This window comes from Chiloscyllium plagiosum, unplaced genomic scaffold (genome assembly GCF_037043375.1).
Source record: "Chiloscyllium plagiosum isolate Xiang-an unplaced genomic scaffold, Cpla_swu_hap1 HiC_scaffold_31, whole genome shotgun sequence".
Taxonomy (NCBI): Eukaryota; Metazoa; Chordata; class Chondrichthyes; order Orectolobiformes; family Hemiscylliidae; genus Chiloscyllium; species Chiloscyllium plagiosum.
In genome coordinates this window covers 9,325,373-9,350,206 of record NW_028270169.1, presented here as the reverse complement: position 1 = coordinate 9,350,206, position 24,834 = coordinate 9,325,373, and the positions used below count along the sequence as shown (strand labels likewise).

The 24,834-nt window shown below is 39.7% G+C and overlaps 1 protein-coding gene and 1 long non-coding RNA gene across 8 annotated transcripts in view; one reads left to right on the top strand and one right to left on the bottom strand.

Annotated features, from left to right (window-relative positions):
- LOC122563903 (uncharacterized) overlaps positions 1-24,834 on the bottom strand; it is a 222,279-nt gene that overhangs the window by 123,926 nt on the left and 73,519 nt on the right. For 2 of the 3 annotated variants that reach the window (XR_006315770.2, XR_015752317.1), the window contains exon 4: positions 7,848-9,912. This is a non-coding gene — a long non-coding RNA (uncharacterized LOC122563903). Of the gene's footprint in view, positions 1-7,847; positions 9,913-24,834 lie in introns of those variants that run through there. The other variant, XR_015752318.1, reaches the window with a different exon arrangement.
- vmp1 (vacuole membrane protein 1) overlaps positions 1-24,834 on the top strand; it is a 202,626-nt gene that overhangs the window by 162,197 nt on the left and 15,595 nt on the right. For all 5 annotated transcript variants that reach the window (XM_043718131.2, XM_043718127.2, XM_043718128.2 and 2 more), the window contains 2 exons: positions 834-950; positions 10,309-10,370. In XM_043718131.2, coding sequence (XP_043574066.1) covers positions 834-950; positions 10,309-10,370 — 179 coding nt within the window. The remainder of the gene's footprint in view (positions 1-833; positions 951-10,308; positions 10,371-24,834) is intronic.

Here is a 24,834-nt window from a genome sequence, read left to right as displayed (position 1 = left end):
GGGGTGTTAAAGTTTATTCAAGGCTGAGAGAGACTGATTTTTAGTTAGTCAAGGAATCAAGGGTTATGGGAATAAGGCAGGAAAATGGAGCTAAGGATTACCAGATCAACCACAATCTCATTGAATGGTGAAATAGGCTGAATGGTCTCCTTCTGCTCTTGTGTCTATGGTCTTGTGATCCTCTCTTCACAAACTCTCACTCCCTCTCCATTGCCATTGATGCCTTTAGTGCCTACAAATGTAACAATACTTTCTTAAATATATTCAATAACTTGGTCCGGACAGCATGTAGTGGAGAATTCCACCAGTGAAGAAAATACTCCACATCTCAGTCCTAAATAGTCTATCTCAAATCCTGAGACAATGGCTCCTTGTTCTAGGCCCCTTAGACAGAGGAACAATCATCTCTGCATCCTGTAGGTCCAGCCCTGTCAGAATTTTGGGTTTCCTTGAGATTCTGCCCCCCCCCCCCCGCCAACTTATTCTTCTAAACCATAGTGAATCCACCATACCTCCTTTCACAAACATTGTCAAAAACAAATCAACTGATGAAAGCTTCACCATCTGATTGAGGAAGATGCCTTGAACATACTTCTGCAACCATGTTTGCACTATGCTTTCAACAACAAAATAAACTGAGCAGCTGCATAAGTTGATGGCTGACATTTAAGCTAAAATTTCCAGCTTTACTTTAGTAGATATGGTGGATGGCGTAAAAGTATATTTGCATGTTTTGCAGTAATGTCATTGACTTTAAATTCTGTTACAGATCAATTCATTTCTTTTCCCCCTTATGTTAACTTTTTTTGATAAATATTTTGGATGTGTTGTAGATTCCCAATCCCCTCTTTGACCTGGCTGGAATAACATGCGGACACTTCCTTGTGCCATTCTGGACCTTCTTTGGTGCAACTCTCATTGGAAAAGCTATTGTGAAAATGCACATCCAGGCAAGTGAAAACAACCTGTGTAGTTCATCAGACAGTATACTTGGAATTTAACTCATTTTGAAGACAACTGGACTGTATACTTGCCCTTAAAATGAGATGTTTAGACCTGAGCAGGGTGTTGGTGTGTAAACAGTGCCCTTTTAACATGGGTGGAAATTTCAGTTTTTGTTATTTCAGCTACTAAACAATGTGTTGAATGCAAACCAGGGAATGATTGTCAATAACAGTAGATTGTGTCTGAAAAACCTAGAACAAAATACTGGAGATGATCTTGTTAGAACTGCAGTTACTTACATTTACAACATTGCTACCTCCATTTGAATGGTCTATTGATTTACCTCTGGAAAGCATTTCTCAGTTCAACTCCAAGTCTCTCTTTATTTGGTTAATAATTAGAAGGGAATGTGTGTGACAGTTACTAAAGGATTGGCAAAACGAAAGCTCTATTCTGGAAAGAACATGCTAATAGAGAATCTTGTTAATCTGCCACTTTAGATAGTTCCATACATGGGATTTCTCCTGAATTTAAAACCAATGTTGTAAACCTAGCTGATGGAATTGTATGGCTAGATAACCGTAAGGCTCACACTTTCCAAACAAACTGGAAGACCTTAAAGAGGTGGTGTCACACTTTAGAGGTTTGCCTCCTGAAATGTTATTGATGCAGAAAAATTGGACCTCTTTTAATGTATGTGTGATTGTTGATACTGTACTTTGTGACAGGTGTCTCGAAATCCAGAGCAATGAGATTGACTCTTAATTGCCCACTGAGCTAATAGGTATGGTCAATAAAAGTTGGCCGAGCCATGAATTGGTAATTTTTTAAAAAGCTACATAAAACTGCAAGTCTTATGATGTTCCAAAGTGGATTAAATGTTGATAGTATTCTTTTGGAATAATAGGTGAAGCAATAGGAAATATTCTATAACAAACACATGCCCCTGTTTCCAGCAGTTGATGGGTTAAAGTAATTTGTTATATTGTGTAATCATTCAGCCATTTTTGAAATATGCAAACATGTTGAGGCTCACTAAATCCTAGCAACTTTCTTGCTAATCTCTCTCAATATTACAGAGTACTCCCACACAATAAATCTTGCTCAATTCATTGCACACTTTTGTTTTCAGTTTAGTAAGGAACGTACAATTTACTGATTATATGATCTGTCCAGCAAAATAACTCTTATCAGAAAGAACTCGATCTCAATCCCCAGTCTAACAAGTTGGCTTATATTAGTTTGGGTAAATGTTGAGTTGCCACAAAGCAGGCTCAAACATCCTAAACAGGTTTGTGATCTCACCTATATATTTAATCTGTGAATATTGAACCAGGACTAGACTGAGAAAATCTACATTGCTGCCCCACCCAACAACTTTCTGCTGTATTTAAGCTTACACATTAACAGAGATACTAAGGAACTCCTAAAAGCAATGGAAAGGTTTCTAGCATGGTGAATGTAACTTTAAAGGAAGTTGAAAAGATAAGAGGGGGCCGCAGTGAAATAAGTTGTGTGTCTGGTCCCATTCTTAACAGTGTTTTAGATATACTCCGTTTTGTAGATCACATGTGATGCTAGAATTATAGCCCAGTTAGCCTAATATCAGTAGGAGGGAAAATGCTGGAGTCTGTCCTAAAGAATAGGATAACAAGACACTTAGAAATTACCAGTAGTCTATTTTGGAATAAGATAGAGAAATTTCTTCATTCAGAATAGCAAACCTGTGGGATTTTCTACCACAGAAGTCTGGGGAAGTAAAGTCACTGCAAATATTTAACGAGGAAATGCTCGATTTCTAGACGCTAAAGGTGTCAAGGGGTATGGGGTCAGAGTAAGAGAATGGTGTTTGAGTTAGATGATCAGCCAGGATCATGTCAATTAACAGACTGGTTCCATGGACTGAATGGCCTACCCAGCTCCTATTTTCCATATTTCTATGTTAAATGAGTTCAAAAATAGTGCCATATAACTGGTGCCATAATTGCTTAAATGTAGATTAGACTGCTTGGTTTCTTCACATAGCAAATTCTAGCTGCAGCTAGGGGAAAAGGCAAGAGTGAGAAGTTCAACTTTACAGTGAGAGATTTGTGGGGCTGGATAGGGAAACCTAAACTGAGTGGAAGTTTTATGAATTATGCCTGATCTCCCAGACTCCATAATAGTTGGTGGCATTGAACTCGTGTTGCCTTTCCTTCATTGAGTGGCTGTGGTCGATTGTTGTTTTTTATTTGGGCAAGGAAGGAGTGATTGTGAATTTAAGGACTATTGAGTCCTTGGAATATGTCGAATTAGCTTTGTTTGTTGTTTTGTAACTCTGCCTTTATAATTTTGTTCAGTACCCTGTACTCTTGAGGGTTAAAGATGATGAGTCACACAGAACTTTATCTGAGAAGTGCTGGCAGTTGGGTTATGTATTAAAGTAGGTCAAAGTTGACTATTTTGTATCACCCTGGTGATAACATATTACTCATTGCTGCATTATTTGTTCCTGAGAAACTGGGCTTGTCAGATGTTTGATCCAAAAAAATAAAATTGGTCTTGGCCCTTGACTTCCAATTATAACTGACTAAGTCATTACACACTGAAGAATAAAAGCAAACTCAAGAGGAAATTGTTGTTAGTAGTGTAATCTAGAGTGAACTGATGATTTTACTAAAAGCAAAGAAACACTAGATACAGTTATACAGTTATTGTGACTGCAAATATTAAGAGGTTTTCAGGAAATGTGCTTTGGTAAAATTAATTGTATTGACATGCTTTAAGTTTAATTCAATGTATATTTAGTATGTAAGTTGCACCTTTTGGTTGTATGGCCAACCTTCAACGTTTGATTGTAGCTTCCAATATTTGGGTTAGAACTTAGCTCATGGCACTCAGGGTTCAGAAGTTTTGAGATGACAGGCAATTCCAATCTCATCTTGAGTTGGCTGGGAATTCAGCAACGCCATGGCCATTTAATGCTCTGAGGAATGTTAATTGACTAGAAATCCCTCACAATCTGAAGTCTCGCTTCAGAGTTGCTGACAAATCTGAATGGCTGACAGCAAAACCAGTGGCAAGCAGTGGCTGGAATCTAGGACCCAATAAGTGTGGGGAGTGCGATGGATTGAGGAGGTGAAGATTGAGGAAAGTGCTGTGAGGTGGAGGCTGAAGGAGTTTGCACCCAAGGGGGTGGAGAACTTTGAGAGGTAGGAGCACGCACAAAACTGTGGAACCATAACATTTTACCATGTCTCCAAAATGGTTGCCTGGCTTTTTTCTATGTACCTCGATTCTATTGTTTTCTAATCATTTTAACTTGGCTAGATGGGTATATCATGAGCAAGTATTTACAAGGTAGTATATAAAACATTCAGTTGGTTCTTTGATTTCAATTTTGACCTGATCAGTAAGATTATTGTGTGATGAGGGTGTGGCACAGCAGTTGTGAAATCCCAGGAACAATCATAAATTGGTGCAGATCATGTTTTAGGATTAGGGGGAAGGGGGTGGTTCCATTTTTAAAAACATGCTTGAATAACTTTAAATTAATGTTAAATTTATGTTTAATTAATTAACAAAAATAACAAATTTATTAAAAACATAAGTCACATCTGTATAAAATTGAAAATTTTTTTTATTAGTAACTAACTGTAGGCCAAATAATTGAGGATCACAAGTGTTGACACTAATTATTCAACCTGTAAACTTACGTTTAGTTGTTTAACAGATTTTACTTCCTAAGCATTCTTTCATTCTAACTCAACATCCAACTGAGGAAATAGCTTGGGCAGCTGGATATAGGTATTCTTGATCTGTCAAGAGTCCTTCTTGAACCCATGATTTGAACCTGTCACTGAACTTCTGTGGTGCTGTTTGTAAATTGCTGTTTTGAGTTGTGTAGTAGCAACCTGGAATGACTTTCGTTGATTTGTGCTTCTCTTCCTTCCTGTTTTTAAGTCCCTGATTTTCTCTTTCCAGCCACCTACTCCCACTCCTGACTGACTTTTTTGCAGTAACACTCTCTTGGAATAATTCAGACACTACGTTCAACTCATTCGAAAACTCATTGTGACTAGCACTTATTCATAAGACCATGATATTTAACTGTAGAAAAAAATAAAATTACTATTGTAAAATATTTTCATACGTCAATGTTCCTCTAGCATTATGCTAGTTTCATGTTTTGTGCAGTGGACTTGTCTTCATGGTCATAGCTCCTTAGTTGATATGGCATCTTCGGAGCTAAATTCCCCATTTGTTACTACCAAGAACATTTCAGGCTTTGACATATCTATTGAGTATGACATGTACCTCCTCAGCTGTTTTTCTACATAATGTCACATTGTGCAGAAAGGGTGGGGGTATATTCAGAATGTAAGTCCTTTGTTACTGATCTGCTCACCAATATAAATATACAGTCATTGATTACCACTGTTTTGATTTTGAATTATGATTATGAATTAGATTACCTCCTTCCTGAACCTACTCATGTGTAGCAAAGGACTGGTTGAACTTTACTATGTTAGTTCACATGAGCTTGAATTCAAACCTAATCTCCAAACATTAAAGAAGTGTTCTAATACATGATACTGAGTTGATGCTCAGTTTGAGTTCCACCAGGGCCACTCAACTCCTGACCTCATTATAGCCTTGGTTCAAAAGAGTTGAATTTCAGAGGTGAGGTGACAGTGGCTTGACATAAAGGCTGCATTCAACCAAGTGTGGCATCAAAAAAACGCCCAAGTAAAACTGGAAATGATGGGTATCTGGGCCAATCCACATCAGGTGCTATATCACTTGCCCTTCGTTCCTCCCTAGAACATCTTGACACCAAGAACAGCTACGTAAAAATCCTACTCATTGACTACAGTTCAGCCTTCAACACTATTATCCCCATGAGACTGAATACTAAACTTAGTGATCTTGGACTAAGCCTCACTCTCTGCAACTGGATCCTCCGTTTCCTGACCCACAGGTCAAATGAGTAAAGATTGGGGACAATATTTCATTGTCACTAACACTCAACACTGGAGCCCCCCCAGGGGTGTGTACTCAGCCCCCTACTGTACTCACTTAATACCCATGACTGCATTGCCAAATACTAGACTTATGCCATTTATAAGTTTGTTGATGACGCCACCATAGTCGGTCGAATCTCAGATGGCAACAAAGCAGACTACAGACGGGAGGTGGAAGACCTGGAAACATGGTGCACTGAGAACAACTTAGCTCTCAGTTCTGGCAAAACTAAGGAACTCATTATTGACTTTGGGTGAGATGTTACTCATGCCCCCCCTACACATTAACAGCAGAGAGGTGGAACGAGTGGAGAGTGTCAAGCTCCTGGGAGTGGTCATCCATACCATCCTTTTTTGGACTCTTTATGTGGATGCACTGATTACAAAGGCCCAACAATGTCTCCTCTTCCTCAAGCAGTTTAGGCAATTTGGCATGACAGTGAATACTTTTGCCAACTTTTATAGGTGCGCCATTGATCGCATTCTGTCTGGATGTATCAATACCTGGTATGGCAACTGTACCATTCAAGATCGGAAATGGTTACAGAGAATGGTGAACTTGGCCTGGGCAATCACAAAGGCCAACCCCCATCTAGAGAACCATCTACCAGGCCCGCTGTCAATGACAGGCCGCCAGCACTCGTAAAGATCTATCCCACCTTGGCAATGTTTTTGGACAACCTGTACCGTCAGGGAGAAGGTACAGAAGCCTAAACACGTGCACCTGCCGGTTTCACAACAGTTTCTACTCTACTGTTGTTAGAATACTGAATGGACTCTCAAACTTAACATTCGCCTGTACCTTTTTTTGTATTTTGCCACTGTTTACCTATTATTTACTATCTATGCTACTTAACTCTGTGATCTGCCTGTATTGCTTGCAAGATAATGCTTTTCATGACAATAAATTCAATTCAATTCAACTCTCTGCTGATTGGAGTCATACTAGGCACATAAGATTGTCATGGTTGTTGGAGGTCAGCTATCTCTGATCCAGGAGATCTCTGTCAAAGTTCCCCAGGGTAGTGTCCTAGGCCCAACCATTTTCAGCTGCTTCACCAATGACGATCCCTGCATCATAAGATCATTTAATGGGGATGTTTATTAATGATTGCACAATGTTCAGCACCATTTGAGACTCCTGAGATACTGAAGCAGTCCATGTTCAAATACAAGAAGATCTGGACAATATCCAGTCTTGGACTCAAGTATCAAGTAACATTCATGCCACACACATGCCACACTATGACCATTACCAATAAGAGACAATCTACCCACTGCACCTTGACATTTAATGGTATTACCATCACTGGATACCCCACTATCAGTATCCTGGGGGTCACCATTGACCAGAAACTTAACTGGACTCGCCACATAAACAAGAGCAGGTCAGAGGCTAGGAATACTGCAGTGAGTAACTTACTACCTGACTCCCCAAAGCCTGTCCATTGTCTACAAGGCAAAGTCAGGACTGTGGTAGAATACTCCCCACTTACCTGGATGGGTATATCGCTGCTGAAAATGTGTTGCTGGAGAAGCGCAGCAGGTCAGGCAGCATCCAAGGAACAGGAGAATCGACGTTTCGGGCATAAGCCCTTCTTCAGAAATGGTATATCTCCAACAACACTCAAGAAGCTTGACTCCGTCTAGGACGAAGCAGCCTGCTTAATTGGCACTGCATTCACTCCCTCCACCACTGTTGCTCAGTAGCAGCAGTGTGTACTATCCACAAGATGCATTGCAGAAATCCTCAGACAGCACTTTACAAACTCGTGGCCAATTTTATCTAGAAAGACAAAGGCAACAAATGCATGGGAACACCACCACTTTCAAGTTCCCTTTGAAACCACTCACCATTCTGACTTGGAAATATACTTAGTTAAAAATCACAACACCAGGTTATAGTCCAACAAGTTTATTTGGAAGTACTAGCTTTTGGAGTGCTGCTCCTTCATGTACTGTGGAGCAGGATCATAAGACACAGAATTAGTAGCAAAAGATCAGTATCATGCAACTGAAACGATATATTGGAAAAAAACCTAGATTGCCGTTAAGTCTTTCATCTTTTAGAATGGGTTGCAGGTTTCGGTTCATTAATATGTAAATCCCAGAATTTCTTTCCAATCACCTTCTCAAGAATGCTGAGAACACCAGCATTTCCACGTCATGGAAACATATTGCCATTCCTTTCCTGTTGCTGGGTCAAAATCCAGGAATTCCCTCCCAAATGACATTCCCTCCCAAAAGAGAAAATGCTGGAAAATCTCAGCAGGTCTGGCAGCACCTATAAGGAGAGAAAAGAGCTGACATTTTGAGTCTAACTGCCCCTTATTTTCTAACTGTAGTGGTACCTTCTCAAGGCCAATAAATGCTGGCCAGCCAGCGACATCCACATTCCACAAATGAGCAAAATAGATTATACTCCCTAGTCAAGGATATTTTAAATTTTCCACTGTTGTCCGTTAACCATTATATGCAAAAGTCTATTCTTGAATTTCACTTTGCTACAGTAGTTCTATGTGGTTTGAATTTCTCAGATCTTCATAGATATTTTCTCATCAATCTGATCATAGATGTTATTACGCACCTCTGGAGTAGGTGGGACTTGAACACTTTTTACTGCTATTTTTCTCTTTCACCAACATTAACAGTCTCTTTGAATTTTGCACCTGGCCTCTGCACCATCTGTCCCTTTGCTCCTCCTCTGCCTCTCTCAAAAGTTCTTATATATAAAAACACTTCCCAGTGCCTTTCAGTTCCAAAGAAGAATCATGCTGGACTGCAAATGTTAACGCTATTTCTCTCTCCACTGATGCTGCCAGACCTGCGGATTTTCTCGAGCACGTTTTCTTTGCTTCAGATTTTCAGCTTTCACAATATTTTCCTTTTATTCATGCAGTTGTCCGTTCATTTGTTTCATTATTTTTTGAGAGACCCCCACTATGTGCAATACTGACTGTCATGTTTCCCATGAATGAATACTTTGAAAAGTACATAATTTGGAATATGTTGAGGTTGCAAGTGGCACCACATGAATGCAAGTTTTTGTTCTTTCTTACCAACAAGCCAACCTGACACTTATGGCTTATTTCTTCTCTGTTGTCTGTCAGGATTATATCCTTCCTGCCTCATGTTCTGCTGAGTGCATAAATTTGTTTTTTTTCTTCCCTCTGTGCATTTTTAGAAATGTGATTCAGATTGCATATATACGAGATACGAATGGAAAACTTTAAAGGGAAAAAGAAATTGGATAGCTTGCCAAAAGGGGAAGTTGGTTTCTACGCACTGAGTTTAAACATAATCATGTTTTTGTTTATTGCTACTGCACAGTAAAACTCTTCTGTTTGGTTTAAACCAATGTAATTTTATCTCTAAGGAGGATATCTGGAATCTCCTATATGTAATCCCAGCAAACCACCAGCATCCAACCAATTGTCAGTATCTTCTGGGTTCAAATTTCTGTCAGTTCATAAATGTAAATGCTGATTGATAACTGGAAGTGTATAGCACAGTGATCTTAATAAAAAATTCAGAATTTAACTAAAATAAAGATACCAGCCGTTAAAACAATTTTTCATTTTAAATTTTGACCACAATCCATTGTTTTGTGTACCCATAATTATGTAGTACCCCACATTTCTAGGATTAATGTGATTGAGAATGTCTTGTGCTTGATAGTTAATAAAGTGTCTATGGAAGGTGGGGTTGGTGTTTCTGCATAATCCCAGACTCTATTATAGATATAACAAGCTGTTGTCTGATAAATTATACTTTGTTCACCTTTAGTCGTCCTCCTGTTTCTTTACAGATGTAACTACATATAGTGTGCTTTTTCTTGTTCTTCCAAACCTCCACATATGTTGTCCATCATCGTCGTCTTTCCTGGACTCTCACTGCAATGAAGTAGAAACTCTTCATACTGTCTTGTAATCTAGTTCATGCTTCCTCTGGAAAGAGCTTAAATCTGTGAAAGAAGAAAAGGAATTCTGTCACACTGAGCTGTTAAGTTCTGGAATGCACTGTCTGAGTGTGTGATGAATGGAGGTTCAGTTGAATCATTCAAAACAGAATTAGATTATTATCTGAGAAAGAACAACATATAGGATTATGGGAAAAAGGCAGAAGCATAGCACTAAGTGAAAACTTGATGGGCTGAATGGCTGCCTTCTGTGCTGTAACAATTCTGCACCCTTCCAGTATACCAAAAATCAGATGTGTCAGATCTTATTTATCTTTAATTTCATGGGTAAATTGAGTAAGCACATCTCTTCCTGTACCTTTAAGTGACTATATTTTTAGGTGCCTGTTTTATCCCAAGTTATTTTTTCCCTAACTAACTAGATATTTTTTAAACCCACAGAAACTATTTGTTATTATAATGTTCAGCAAGCACATAGTGGAACAGATGGTGTCCTTGATAGGGTGAGTAATTCAACTACTGATTTTCATATCTGTCTTGTAAGAATGGAAAGCTTGGTGGGTGGAATTGCCCAAGAAAGGGTTACTTGAAATGAATATATCGTTACATCCTCCTTGAGACCTAATCCACCTGTGATGGCGGTTTATTCATTTAAAAATCTTTATTCTCTACTGTGGGTGCAAAGTTTGCCTGTCATTGTGCCAAGAGTTTAATCTTTAATGGAACATGGGTCATGACAAATATACCAGATCAATAAAAGCCCATTTTCAGTTTTCTTTGAAAATAAATCTCCTTACTGTCGATCGTTTAGATCAGCATAAAAATACACCTGCACATTTGTAAAAGTTCTTTTATGTGAAATTAGCAGATGTTAACTTATTTTGTGTCTTTAATAAAAACATTTTTTATTAAGTAACCAACTTAATATGTAGAGATGGAAACTAGGAGCGAAATAGAGACTGCAAAGGAACTTGACTGTATGTGATCCAGACTTTAGAGTTTTGCTTGGCCTGAACTTTCCCCGATTGCAGAAGTAATTTTAGAGTCATCATCATACAACACACACCCTTCAGTCCAACTCGTCTATGCTGACCAGGTTTCTTAAACTCAACTAGTCCTGTTTGCCTGCGTTTGGCACGTATCCCTCTAAACCTTTCTTATTCATGTACCTGTCCAAATGTCTTTTAAATGTTATAATTGTACCAGCCTCCACCACTTCCTCTGGCAGTTCATTCCAAATACACACCATTCTCTTTTGAAAAATTTGCCCCACAGGTCCCTTTTAAATTTCTCCCCTCTCACCTTAAATCCATGCTCTCTTAGACCATAAGACATAGGAGCAAAAAATCAGGCCATTCAGTGCATCGAGTCTGCTCCACCATTCAATCATGGCTGATAAGTTTCTCAACCCCATTCTCTTGCTTTTTCCCTGTAACTCTTGAAACTCTTGATACTCCAGGATCTAGCTATCTCAGTCTTAAATGTACTCAATGACCTGGCCTCTAGGTCTATGACAATTAGTTCCATAGATTCACCACTCTATGGCTGAAGAGGTTTCTCCTTACCTCTGTGCTAAAAGGTCTTCCCTTTACTGTAAGGGCTGTGCCCTTGGGTCCTAGTCTCTCCTACCAGTGGAAACATCTTCCCAACATCTACGCTGTCCTGGCCATCCAGTGTTCTGTATATTTCAATTAGAACCCCACTCATCGTTCTAAACTCCATCAAGTGTAAACTCAGAGTCCTCAAATGTTCCTTATACCGGTATATTAAGCTTTTCATTACTGGGACTGTTTTCTTGAATCTCTTCTGAAAGCGTTCTTGTTTTAGACTCTCCTACTCTGGGGAAAAGACCATGGCTGCTCGCATCATCTATGTCCCTCATGATTTTATAAACATCTATGAGGTCACCCCTTCAGCCTCCTACATGCTAGGGAAAAAAGGTCACCCCTCAGCCTCATGTGCTCCAACCTATCAAGCTTCATCTTATGAATCAGACCCTCCAATTTTGGTAATGTCCTTGTAAACCTTTTCTGCATCCTTTCCAGTTTAATAACATTGTTCCTAAAGCAGGGAAACCAGAATTGGTCGTATTACTCCAAAAGTGGCATCACCAATGTCTCGTACAACCCAACTCCTACATTCAGTGCTCTGACAGTTGAAGGCAAGCATGCCAAACACCACCACCTTCATCTGGTCTATCTGTGGCACCACATTCAAGGAATTATGCACTTGCACTCCTAGGTGTCTCTGTTCAGCAACATACCCTAAAGCCTGCTGCTGTTTGTCTTACCAAAATGAAATACCTTGCATCTATCTAAATTAAACTGTCACTGCCACTCCTTAGCCTATTGGCCCACCTGATCAAGGTCTCATTGTACAGTACTCTTAGATAACCACCTTTACTGTCCAATAGACAACTAATTTTGGTATCATTCGCAAACTTAGTAACCCATGCCTCCTATATTCGTATTCAAATCATTTATATAAATAAGACAACAGTGGATCCAGTACTGATCCTTGCGGCACACTGCTGGTCACAGGCGCCAGTCTGAACAACAATTCTCTGCCTATCACCCTGCGTCTCCTACTGTCAAGCCAATTTTATATTCAATTGGTTAGCTCTCCCTGGATCCCATGTGATCTAATCTGACTAACCTATAGTGCTCTGTTCTTAAAGGCTGTGTCTTAAGAGTCCTTGTGAATTATCAGTCCAGTTTGTAAGAGCTATGGGCCTTCAATACAAAGCTGCTGTTAAATTGTTATAAAAAGTTGTCACATAGTGCAATGGGAGGGAGGGTGTTCTTGTGAACTTGTGATTGAGCATGACTTGTTTATGCTTAATGCTGGAACTGGCTAGCTGAAATTGGAAAAGTTCCAATGCCTAGTACTAATATTCCTCACGTTGATATATCTACACCTTCAAAGAAAAATAAGTGTATACAATATTAGGCATAGTGATTCATCAGAATTTAAGGACGTAGAGGACATTGGGCCCAACAACTATTTCCTATTTTGATTAGTACTACCTATCTATTTATCTCCACATCTCTCCATTCCGGCATCTCATAAGGTAGAGCTAATTCACTCATTAGCCATTTACACTTCTCCCCAGTTTTATTTCACCAACCAAGAAGTGCGAGATTGTCTGTCAGGCAAATTGTGGTGAAGACATGAAAGCTGTTGTAATCTGGCTTGTCATTTTTTAAAAATGTTCTTTCCACCCGTAACAAAAAAAAAGTAATTGTACTTTTCTGAAGCATGCAGTTGGATTATTTTACAATGATGATGTAGTAACCTTGATAATATAATTTATGATCAATTTCATAGAATTGATTTCGTGTTATTGACAGTAATATGTACAAAGGGTTATGGTTGATTGTCAGTGAGTAATCAGGCTGTAATTAATCTCTAAGTTGGAATGACAGCAATAAATGCTTGAGCTTTGCTCTCGTGTTCAACTGAACATTTTGAACAAAGGAAGTTGGACAGAGATTTAATTGTGGTGTATAAAATTGAGAGGCCTAGATACTGTGTATAAGAAGGACTTAGTTTCCTTAGCAGAAATTTCAATAAGCAGAAGGCATAGATTTAAGGTTGTGGAGAATTTGAGGAGTATGTTCAGAGGATGGTGGGGTTCTGGAGCCTGCTGCCTGAAAGGGAGCTCTATGCCTCCATTCATAAAGTCAGGATCTGACATACCTTTTGTTAACTGCTCTCTCAATTTTGAACAGTGACTGCACATACATCTTTTAGGTTTCACTGCTCACTTCTAAATTTGTATCTTTATATTGTATTGCCATTCTCTGTTCTTTCAACCAAAATGTAACAGTACATTGTTCAGTTTATCAATGTCTTAAAGTTTATCACTATTTTCCTCACAGATTGTAATACTTCCAAATTTTGTGATATCTGCACATTTTGTTGCATCCTCCACACCCAAATCTAAGAAATTAATGTAGGTCATGCAAAACAGAAATCTTCTTATCAACCCTGAAGAACTCACTATATACCTCCAACTAATCCAAAGAATAGCTTTTCACTACTGTTCTTTGTATCTTTCATTTAACTAACTTTTTATCCTTTTTCTGATTATCCATGGGCTTCAAGTATGCTTTGCTGTCAAGTATGTTATGTGGTACTTTATCAAGTGTCTTCTAGAAGCCCACGTACATAACGTTATAATTGCATTATGCTCCTAAGCCTTCCTGTTACTTCATTAAAAATACTGAATTACACTGGTTAAACAATTTTTCCTTAATGAATTGGTGCTGCCTTACTTTAACTAATCCACTTTTTCCAAGTAACATAGTTTTGATCCTGGATGATTATTTCAAAAGTTTTTCTCTCCAGAGAGGTTAAACTGACTGGCCTGGAGTTGTTGAGTTTATCCTTGCAAATTTTTTTGTATAATGCTGTAGTAATTGCAATTCTCCAACCCTCTGGCACCACCTAATCAGATCAGAAGATTCTGGCCAGTACTCTGTATAGTTTCCATCCTTGCATCCATCTAGCCCCGGTTTCCAATCAACTTTCTAAACTGCCACCCTTTCTAATTCTTCCTATTTATCAATTTCTAGTCCGTCCAGTGTAACTGTTACCTTCTCTTTCACTATGACTTAGGTAGCATCTTATCCCTTTGTAAAGACAGATGCATACCAGTTATTTAGTACCTAAGCCAAGCTCTCTGCCTTATTACAAAAAAAATCCTTTTTGGTCCTTAATTGGGCCCCTCCTCCTCTTACCACTCTTTACAATAAACATGACTATAAAAGTCATTTGAATTCATTTCAGTGTTGGCTGCCAATTCCTTTTCAAACACTTTCTTTGCTTTTTTTTCGTTTGCCCTGTCTTTATCCCTGGTGGGAATGTCTTTCAACTGTATCACAAAACCTCTTTAAAGGCAGCCCATTATTCAATTACATTCTTATTTCCCAATCTTTGGATTGGGCTCAGATTACAAATCATTCTTAGTCCATTGAAGTTGAGGTGGGCTATTTTTACTCAGGATTGCTCATGTTCTCTTTCGTGACTAATAACATTCTCATTGTATTTTGTTCACTGTCTTCTAAATGTTCTCTTGCTGATATTTCATCCACATGATGCACCTCATTCTCTCGAACTAGATCCATCATTGTCTCCTTCCTGATTTCACTGGCAACACTTTGATTTCGAACATTCTGTTCAAAATACTTTGAAAGTTCTGGCCCTTCTCAGCTCCTCATGCTACCACTATCCCAGTCTGTAATAGGATAACTAAAGTTCCCATTATAATTCGCCTATAGATTTTGGTACCTTTCTGTAATTTCCTTGCAAATTTGCTCTTCAAAATTCTATTGCAAAAACTAAAATTTCATCTATTTTTCAGAGTAAGTGGTGTTTTATAACTTTGCAACAAATACAAATACTACACAAGAGGGGAGAAGTTAGCAGTGCTGTTAAAAATGTGCAATCCATCTAACTGTCCCTGTCCGTGTGCAAGACCTATTTTGATAATTCAGGGACCAACCATTTTTAATGAAAATTCAAAAGACCAAAGCCCTGGATACAAGACATGCCCAACGTTGAAAGAAATGATAGGAAATTGATGTATTGTATTTTACAGGCCTGAGATTTACAGGGGGAAGAAGAACTTTAGAGAGCAAGAAATTTCAAATTTCAACACGTGAAAACAATTATTTGGAGTAGGAGACCAGATAATGTGCTTTTGTTGCAAAGATTCATTGAGGTCCGTTTTGTTGCCTCATGGCTGCTTTATAGCTTTGTTGTTGCCCCTTTTTATCACTTTGCTAAAACTTGATATGAGCCAGGCATTGGACATTTATGATCATTGACTGAACACTCTTCTGCAGTGTAGTTAACCATAAGTTCAGAAGAAATCAAACATAAGTAAGCCATTCAGCCCCTTGAGCTTGCTTCACCACTCAGTGGGATCAAGGCAGATCCAATATTTCCTCATCCATTTTCCTGCATTTTCCTAACCCTTGATTCTCCTACTGACCAAGACTCTGTCTATATCAGGCTTAAAAATGCGCAAGGACTCTGTCCCCACAGTTTTCTGTGACAAGAAGTTCCAAAGAGAGACAACTTCTGAGACAAGAAATTCCTCCTCATCTCAGTCTTAAATTGGCATTCTTTTATGCTGAGACTATGTCCTCTGGTCCTAGACTCTCTCATGATGGGAAACATGCTTTCAGTATTTACCCTGTCAAGCCCCTTAAGAATTCTAAATATTTCAATGAGATCACCGCTTATTTTTCTGAATTCTAATGAGTAGTGTGCCAGAATGCTTTGCCTTTATTCATAAAACAATCCCTCCTTGTGAACCTTATCTGAAATGATATCTGTTCTTAAATAATGAGACCAAAACTGCTCTCAGTATTCCAGGTGTGATCTCACCAGCACCTTGTATAGTTGCAGTAAAGCTTCCCTACTCTTATACTCCAACTGCCTTGAAATGGGCCAACATTCATTAACCTTCCTGATTACCTGCTGCACCTGTGTCATAGCTTTGTGTTTCATGTACAATTGCTTCCAATCTCTGCAGGTTTCTGCAGTTTTTTTCCATTTAAGTAATAGTCTGTTCTTTTGTTCTCCCTTCCAAAGTGAAAACTTTACATTTTTCTGCGTTATACTCTGTTTACCAATGTTTTGCCCACTTACTTAAAGCGTAGAACAGTACAGGCCCTTCGGTCCTCGATGTGGCAACTCTTTTATCCTACTCTAAGATCAAACTAACCAACATACCCTTCATCGTACTATCTTCCATGTGCCTATCCAAGAGTCACTTAAATGTCCCTAATGTATCTGACTTTACTACCACCGCCGGCAGTGCATTCTACACGCTCTGCGTAAAGAACCGACCTCTGACATCTCCCCTAAACTTTCTTCCAATCACCTTCAAATTATGCCCCTTTGTGATAGCCAGATCCGTCCTGGGAAAAAGTCTCTGGCTAACCACTCTATCTATGCCCCTCAACATTTTGTACACCTTGATCAAGTCACCTGTCATCCTCCTTTACTCCAATGAGAGAGGCTCTAGTTCCCTCAACCTTACTTCATAAGACATGCCCTCCAGTCCAGACAGCATCCTGGTAAATCTCCTCTGCACCCTCTCTAAAGCTTTCACATCCTTCCTATAATGAGGCAACCAGAACTGAATATCATATTCCAAATGTACTTAATCTATCAGTATCTCTCTGTAAACTGTGGTATCCCTTTCCACCTACTTTGGTGTCGCCTGCAGATTTGGCTACAGTACATTCACCTCCTTTCTCTAAGTCATTAGGATATTATTGTAAACCGATGCAGTCACAATACTGATCCCTGTAGATCTCAGCTGGTCATAGGTGACTAACCCTTATCCCTACTCCTGCCCACTAGCCAACTCTCTATCCATGCCACTATACTACCTCCAAAACTGGGCTGTTATGACTTAAGCTTTTGTGAGGTATGCCTGAAAGTTCAAATACAACACAGCTAGTGGTTCCTTTCTATTCACTCTTGCTGAGACTTCCTCAAAAAACTCTAAATTAGTCAAGCACAATTTCTCTTTCAAGAAGCCATGCTGACGCTGCTTGATGAGATTATGATTTTCCAAGTGTTCTTCTATTACTTTCTTAATAATTGATTCTAGAAATAAACCAATCAGCCTGTAGTTACTTGCTTTTTGCCTCCCCTTTTTTTGAAAAGGGGTGTCATATTGTCATTTTTCCGATCCTCCGGTACTTTTCTAGAATCCAATGATTTTTGGAAAATTTGCAATCAATGCATCCATGTGCTTTGTAGCTACTTTGTTTAGGATCCTAGAATGCAAACCATCCGGGCCAGGAGACTTTAGTCTTTAGTCTTTAGTCTTTAGTTTGTCTAATCTACTTCTTTGGTGATGGTGATCATATTTAAATCTTCTCCCAATATTCTTTAATATAATGGGATGTTTGGACTATATTCCGTTAAATGTCTGTTTAACTCCTCTGCTATTTCCTTGATGCTGAAAATCATCTCCCAGATTCACTTTCTAAGTGGCCTATGTTCAGTTTGATTCTCTCATTCTTTTTGTATATTTAAAGAAGCTTTTATTGTCAATTTTTATATTCTTTGCTAGTTTCACTTGTTTATTTTTTGCCTTTGTTATTTTTTCAGTCCTTCTTTGCTAGATTTTGAATTTATCCCACTCTTCAGGGCTATCACTTATTTTCGTCTCCTTATATGCTTTTTCTTTCAACTTGATACTCTCCTACCTTCCTCGGTTAGCCGTAGTTGATTTATTCCTGGTAGTCCTATTATTCCAATTGCATCTTTAAACAATCTGGACAACTCAGCAGGTCTGTTGGCATATGTGGAGAGAAAACAGAGTTCACATTTAGGGTCCGGTGACGCTTCAGAACTATTAGTATGAGGAAAAGGTGAAGTGGGGAAGGGGAGGAAAGGAATAAACAAGTGGGTAAAGATGGGACTCAAAGAGAGAGGAAGACTGGTAAAAGGGTGGATAATGGTAAGCCACCGGAAAAAAGCTGGTAATGATGGTCATGAGTGGGTGAGAAAAGGTTGGCTCTGCTGAAAGCAGTCCATGTCATGACAGGGCCTGGGATGTGTGAGTGGATAAAGGACATGCAGGAAGGTGTTCAGGTTCTAAAACTGTTAAACTCGTTATCAAGACCTGAAGGCTGCAGAGTGCTCCAAATGGAAAAATGAGATGCTGTTCTTGTAGTTTGCGCTGAACCTCGCTGGAGCACTGCAGCAGGCCCAAGACAGAAATATTCGCCAGGGAACATGGTGTGTTGAAATTCAGTTCTTGTATTCAATGAAAAACTTGTTTTGTCAATAAAAAATCTGATCTTGTATTGCACGGTAGGACAAGGAGTAACAGTGCAAGCTAATAACAGCTAAATTTGATTTGCTACATCCTTCAACAACAATTTTATTTTAATGACTGAAAATAAGCGCAATCCAATTTAATGTTGGTTAAAATCTTAGAACCAGTTAGAAATGTTAGTTTAGTAACTCATAATGGTTTTGATGCTGAACTTAAAAACTGATATGTCACAAGTTCAAATCCTCTCATGATATATTATGAAATTGAATTCAATAGTTTGTTTGGATTAACACCAGAAAAAAGTCTGCTACTGATTCATGGAAGACCTTGAAGCCACCACTTGTCAAATGTGATATTGACTCTTGATGCCCTCTGAAGGGGACTGGTGATGTTCACTTGACCACACTTTCCCAAGGCAGCTATAGATGGAAATTAAGTGGCATCAATGATGTCATCTACATGTGAAGAATACATTTTTTAAAAAAAGTTGAAATTAAAAAATTTGAGAGAGCTTAGTACTTAATTGGCTTAGGAATGGAGTTGGTTGCAAGGATGCATAACTCGCAGAGTTTGCTTTGATAAGACTGTAGAGAAGTTGAAAAGCAAAGGCTAAAACTTTGAAATCAATTCACTGGGGAGCACAGTCAATGGAGCTTATTGAAGGTCAGAGTAATGAGTATGCTAAACGTGTACGTACATGTATGGATACAGATGAGTTTTCATGGAGTTGAAGCTTGTGGGTAGAAGTAAAGCATGGTTTGTGGAAATCAAGCCTCATGCTGATATGCATTAAATTTTTGGCAACGATAAGCAATAGACAAAATATAGGCAGATAATGATCATGACAAAAGAGGTGTGGATTTGCATTTTGTGGTGGAATATTTAACTTCCGTGTTTGGAATTGTCTTTGTTTAACTTTTCTGATTGCTGTTTTTCTGTCTTCTGTTCCTTCTTTTCCTTTCCTCCTCTACCAACAAGTTCAGACACACGATCTTGTGCTCTTTGTCTTACCTCTTTAGTCATCCACATTTCACTGGCACAAATTCATTCTGCTTTCTCCTGGTTCTTTTTATCATGAGACAAATCATTTAACCACAGAGTCCCAGCTTACACAGCATACCAGTGTGTTGACATCACACCATTTTTGCCCTTAATTTTCCACTTCGAGTTTTAGACTTTAATCTGTAATTGCTTTTTTAAACAAAGTTATATGTTGCTACTTGGAACGGCAAGACAATTTGCTTTAACATCTTGTTCTGTGAATAAGAGTGTTTTTTTTTAAATCAAATGGTTGATAATATTGTGTTTATATTTACTAGGAATTTTTAGGGAAAAGTTGCAGATTCACAGTGGGTATTTATCATAAAGTATACTTCTGTTTGCTGGAGTTTGGGGTGGTCTAATTAAATTTACCTCTTTGGAACAGAAAATGGATTGAGGTAGAAGAAAACTTACCATGTTAATGGATCTAATCTCTCTTTATTGCTCTATACCTGCATTCTTTCTTTACTGAAATCCTTAACTGCTTTGTGATTCTGTATCAGATGAGAAACGGCATTTATATGGTGCTTTAATGACCTCAGGACTTCCAAAAGTGCGCAATTAAATCATTTTGAATTTACTCACTGTTGGGTGGAGAAGTATAATATCTGCTTTATACTATAACTACTTCCCTATAACTACTTGATTGCAAAAGGATCCATTTGGTGTCCCTCCTTGATCCAAGATTCCTAATATTTTTTGTTTCCTAATCTTTGCAAACTTCACTATGTAAATCTTTTGCACATGTCAGTTTTGTCAGTTTTGCGTTGAAAATGCTTCATGTGGAACACCAACTGGAAGAAGTACAAAGGATGGCAATGATAGGGGATTTAGATGGCCATTGTCAAGAGTGGTTCAGTAGCACAACCACTGAGTTGGCCAAATCATAACATACTACATTGCTGCTAGAGTTGATCTGCAAGGGAATAAACAAGAGGCAAACCTTAACTTGACTCCACCCGTACTAATCCACCTGACATAAGTGCATTTGTCTATGACAGTATCAATAGGATTGACCACTGCACTGTTCTTGTGGAGACCTTATTTCACTTTGAGGATATTCTCCATTGCACTGCATTCAACATGGAGCAGTGCTGGTTCATCAGCTGAGGAGGGGAGGAAATTGTTAATCAATAGGTTTCCTTGTTCTTGTATGACTTGATCCTGTGAGACTTCATGAGGTCCAGTGTCAATGTTGAGGACTCAAAACAATGCCCTCCTGACTGCATATCACTGAGACACTATCTGCTAGTGGAACAAGATGTATCCAAGGACAGTAATGATGGGTGTCCGGGGCATTATAAAATATGATTCTTCGGGAATGACTATGGACAGCTCTTCCAAATTTTGTGCAAGTTCCAAGATATTTGCAGGGTTGAAATTTAATGGGATTAGACTTTGAACTAATCTAGCAACTCAAAACTCAACTCTACCATTGCCATTTGGCCAGGGGCCTGAAGACTCCAGGAGGACATACCAAGAGCAGTACCAGGCATACCTACAAAATGAGGGGTCAACCGAGTGAAGCTACAAAAGAGGACAGCTGGCATGCCAAACAATGGCAGCAACATGTGACAGACAGAGCTAAGCAATCTCATAACTAATGAATCTGGTCCAAGCTCTGCCACATCCAGCTTTGAAGGCTAGTGGACACTTAAGCAAATAACAAGAGATGGAGGCTCCACAAATATCTCCATCTTCAATGATGGGGAGGTCAGTGTAAAAAGAAAAAGTCAACTGCAACATTTGCACCATTTTCAATGAGAAATCCAAAGTGGATGATCTATCTCTGCTGCCTCCTGAGACACCAGCATCAAAGATGCCAGTCTTCAGCTAATTTGATTCATTCCATGTAATGTCAAGCAGTGGTTGAAGGCACTGGACTACAAAGACTATGGATCCTGATGACATTTCAAAAGTAATACCAAAGAATTTTGATCCAGAATGTGCTGCAAGTCCAGCTAAAATGTTCCAAAATGGCTGCAACACTGTCATCTATCTACCAGTATAGAGGATTAGCCAAGTATGCCTTGACCATAGAAAAAGTAGGCAAACCCAACTTGGCTAATTGCCACCCAAGTGGTCCATTCTTGATTATCAATAAAGTGATAATCGGTCATTGTTATGAGAGTGGTTTTTGATAGCACTGTCAATGACCTGCTAACTGACATTCAGTTGGGGTTCTGCCAGGGCCACTCAGCTCCTAACCTCATTAAAGCCTTGGTCCAAACATTAATAAAAGAGATGAATTCCAGGGTTGAAGTAACAGTGACTTCTCTTGACATCAAGCAATATTTGACTGAGTACAGCATCAAGGAGCTTTAATAAAACAGGAATCAATGGGAATTGGAATGAAAACCTACGATTGGTTGGAGGCAGGAAGATAGATGGTTGTGGTTGTTAGAGGTCCATCATCTTAACCCTAGGATATCGGTATATACTTTGCTCAGTATCTTCAGCAGCTTCATCAATAACTTCAGAAGCGGCGAGGTTTACTGAGGATTGTGTAATGTTTAGCACCATTTGCTGTTCAGATATTGAAGCAATCCACATCCAAATGCAACATGATCCAGAAAATATCCAGCTTAGACAGACAAATGGCAAGTAGCATTCATGCCTGCCACTTGAGCAACAATGACCATTTCTAAAAAGAGAATGTATAACCATCATCTCATATCATTCAATGGCATTACCATCGTTTAATAATCCACTGTCAACATCCTACAGATTATCATTAACCAGATCCTCATTGAACTGACCATATAAATACTGTGGCTATAGGAGCTGGTCCAAAGTTTGTGCGAAGATTTGTAGCTCGGGTACTCGTTGTTGTGGTTCTGTTCGCCGAGCTGGAAGTTTTTGTTGCAAACGTTTCGTCCCCTGGCTAGGCGACATCATCAGTGCTTGGGAGCCTCCTGCGAAGCGCTTCTTTGATGTTTCCTCCGGTGTTTATAGTGGTCTGTCCCTGCCGCTTCCGGTTGTCAGTTTCAGCTGTCCGCTGTAGTGGTTGGTATATTTGGGTCCAGGTCGATGTGTTTGTTGATGGAGTTGATGGAGTTTGTGGATGAATGCCAATCTGCCTAACGTGCGCATTTTTGGATTGTGGGAGGAAACCGGATCACCTGGATGAAACCAATGCAAACATGGGGAGAATGTGGAAACTCCACAGAGACAATTGTCCAATGTTGGGGCTATGAGACAGCAGTGCCAACCACTGAGCCACTGTGCCACCCCATGTGGCAATGTACATCTCAGGACTATGATGAAACACATTCCTCTTGCCTGGATGAATGCATCTCCAGAGTCACTCAAGCTCAACACCATCCAGGACAATGCACTTGACTGGCACCCCATCCACCATTCCACCACTTAAATATTCACTTGCCCCACTATCACTCCCCATCCATGGAATGTTGCAGTCCACTAAGACAGTTCACCAGCACCTTCTTGAAGCTACTTGGGGATGAGCAATCTATTGTGCCCACATCCTATTAAATAAAGAAAGTTCATTAATAAATAACTGAGGGACCTCAGTGAGGATTTATGTAATTATAACTTTACATCAATAACATACCTCTGGTGATCATGCCTAACTTACTTTTCACTAAAATTGACTTCAGCTATTGAGGGACTTTTGTTTCAACCCTATAGATTACCATTTAGCTCAAGCTCCTAGATGCAAAAGGCAATTTATCACTTTGATATTAAGGGTGGCTTCTGTTTTATCCCGGTCAAAGGGCCAGATGTCTGGGACATGGCAAACACGTAGGAACAAATATGAGAAAGTGAAGACTGCAGCTACTGGAGATCAGGGTCGAAGAGTGTGGTGCTGGAAAAGCGCAACTGGTCAGGCAGCATCTGAGGAGCAGGGGAATTGATGTTTTGAGCATAAGCCCTTCATTAGCAATGAGGCTTGTGGCATAAAGGGGCTGAGAGATAAATGGGGAGGGGGTTAGGGCTGATGGGGGAAGGTAACTGGGAATGCGATAAAAGTGGGGGTGAAGCTGATAGGTCAGAGAGGAGTGTAGAGCAGATAGGTAGAAAGGAAAATGGAGAGATAGGACAGTTCAGGAGGGCGGTGCCGAGTTGGAAGATTGGATCTGGGATGAGGTGGGGGGAGGGGAAATGAAAAAAACTGGTGAAATTGACATTGACCTAGTATGCTTGGAGGGTCCCAAGGCGGAAGATGAGGCATTCTTCCTCCAGGTATTGGGTGGTTAGAGTTTGACAGTGGAGGAGGCCCAGGACTTGTGTATTCTTGGTGGAGTGGATAGGGAGTTAAAGTGTTCGGCCAACGGGTGGTGGGGTTGCTTACTGCATATCCCAGAGATGTTCTCTGAAACCTTCTGCAAGTTGGCGTCCTGCCTCCCCAGTGTAGCGGAGACCACATTGGGAGCAACGGAAACAGTAGATGACGTGTGTGGAAGTACAGGTAAATGTCTGTCAGATGTGGAATGATGCTTTGGGGTGTTGGAGAGAGTTAAGGGTGAAGGTGTGGGCACAGGTTTTGCACTTCTTGCAATGGCAGTGGAAGGTGCTAGGAGTTGGGTGTGGACCTAACAAGGGAGTCATAGAGGGAATGGTCTTTCTGGAACACTGAGGTGGGGAGGGAAATATATCCCTGGTGGTGGGGTCTGTTTGTAGGTGGTGGAAATGGCGGAGGATGGTGCAATGTATCCGGAGGTTGGTGAGGTGGAAGCTGAGGATCGGGGTTGGGGGGGGTGCGGTTCTATCCTTGTGCGATTGGAGTGGTGGGATTCAAGGGCAGAGGTGCGGGAACATTTCAGAACAGTCTATTTGTAAATAGACATTTCTCAATTGTCATTGATTCCTTCCATCACTTGATGAATGGGTGGAGACAAATAGTGTGGTAATTGGCAGGTGTAGATTTTATGCATGGGTTGGAGAATCTTCTGCATTCATAGGGTCATAAAGCACAGAAGAGGCCCTTTGGCTCATGAAGTCTGCCTGTCTACACTGATCCACTTTTCAGCACTTAGCCCATAGCCTTGAATATTATAATATTTTAAGTGCTTTCTAAAGGTGGAAGTTTCCTGCCTCTACTACTCTCCCAGGCAGTGCACTCCAGATTCCGGGTAAACTGAAGTGCATTC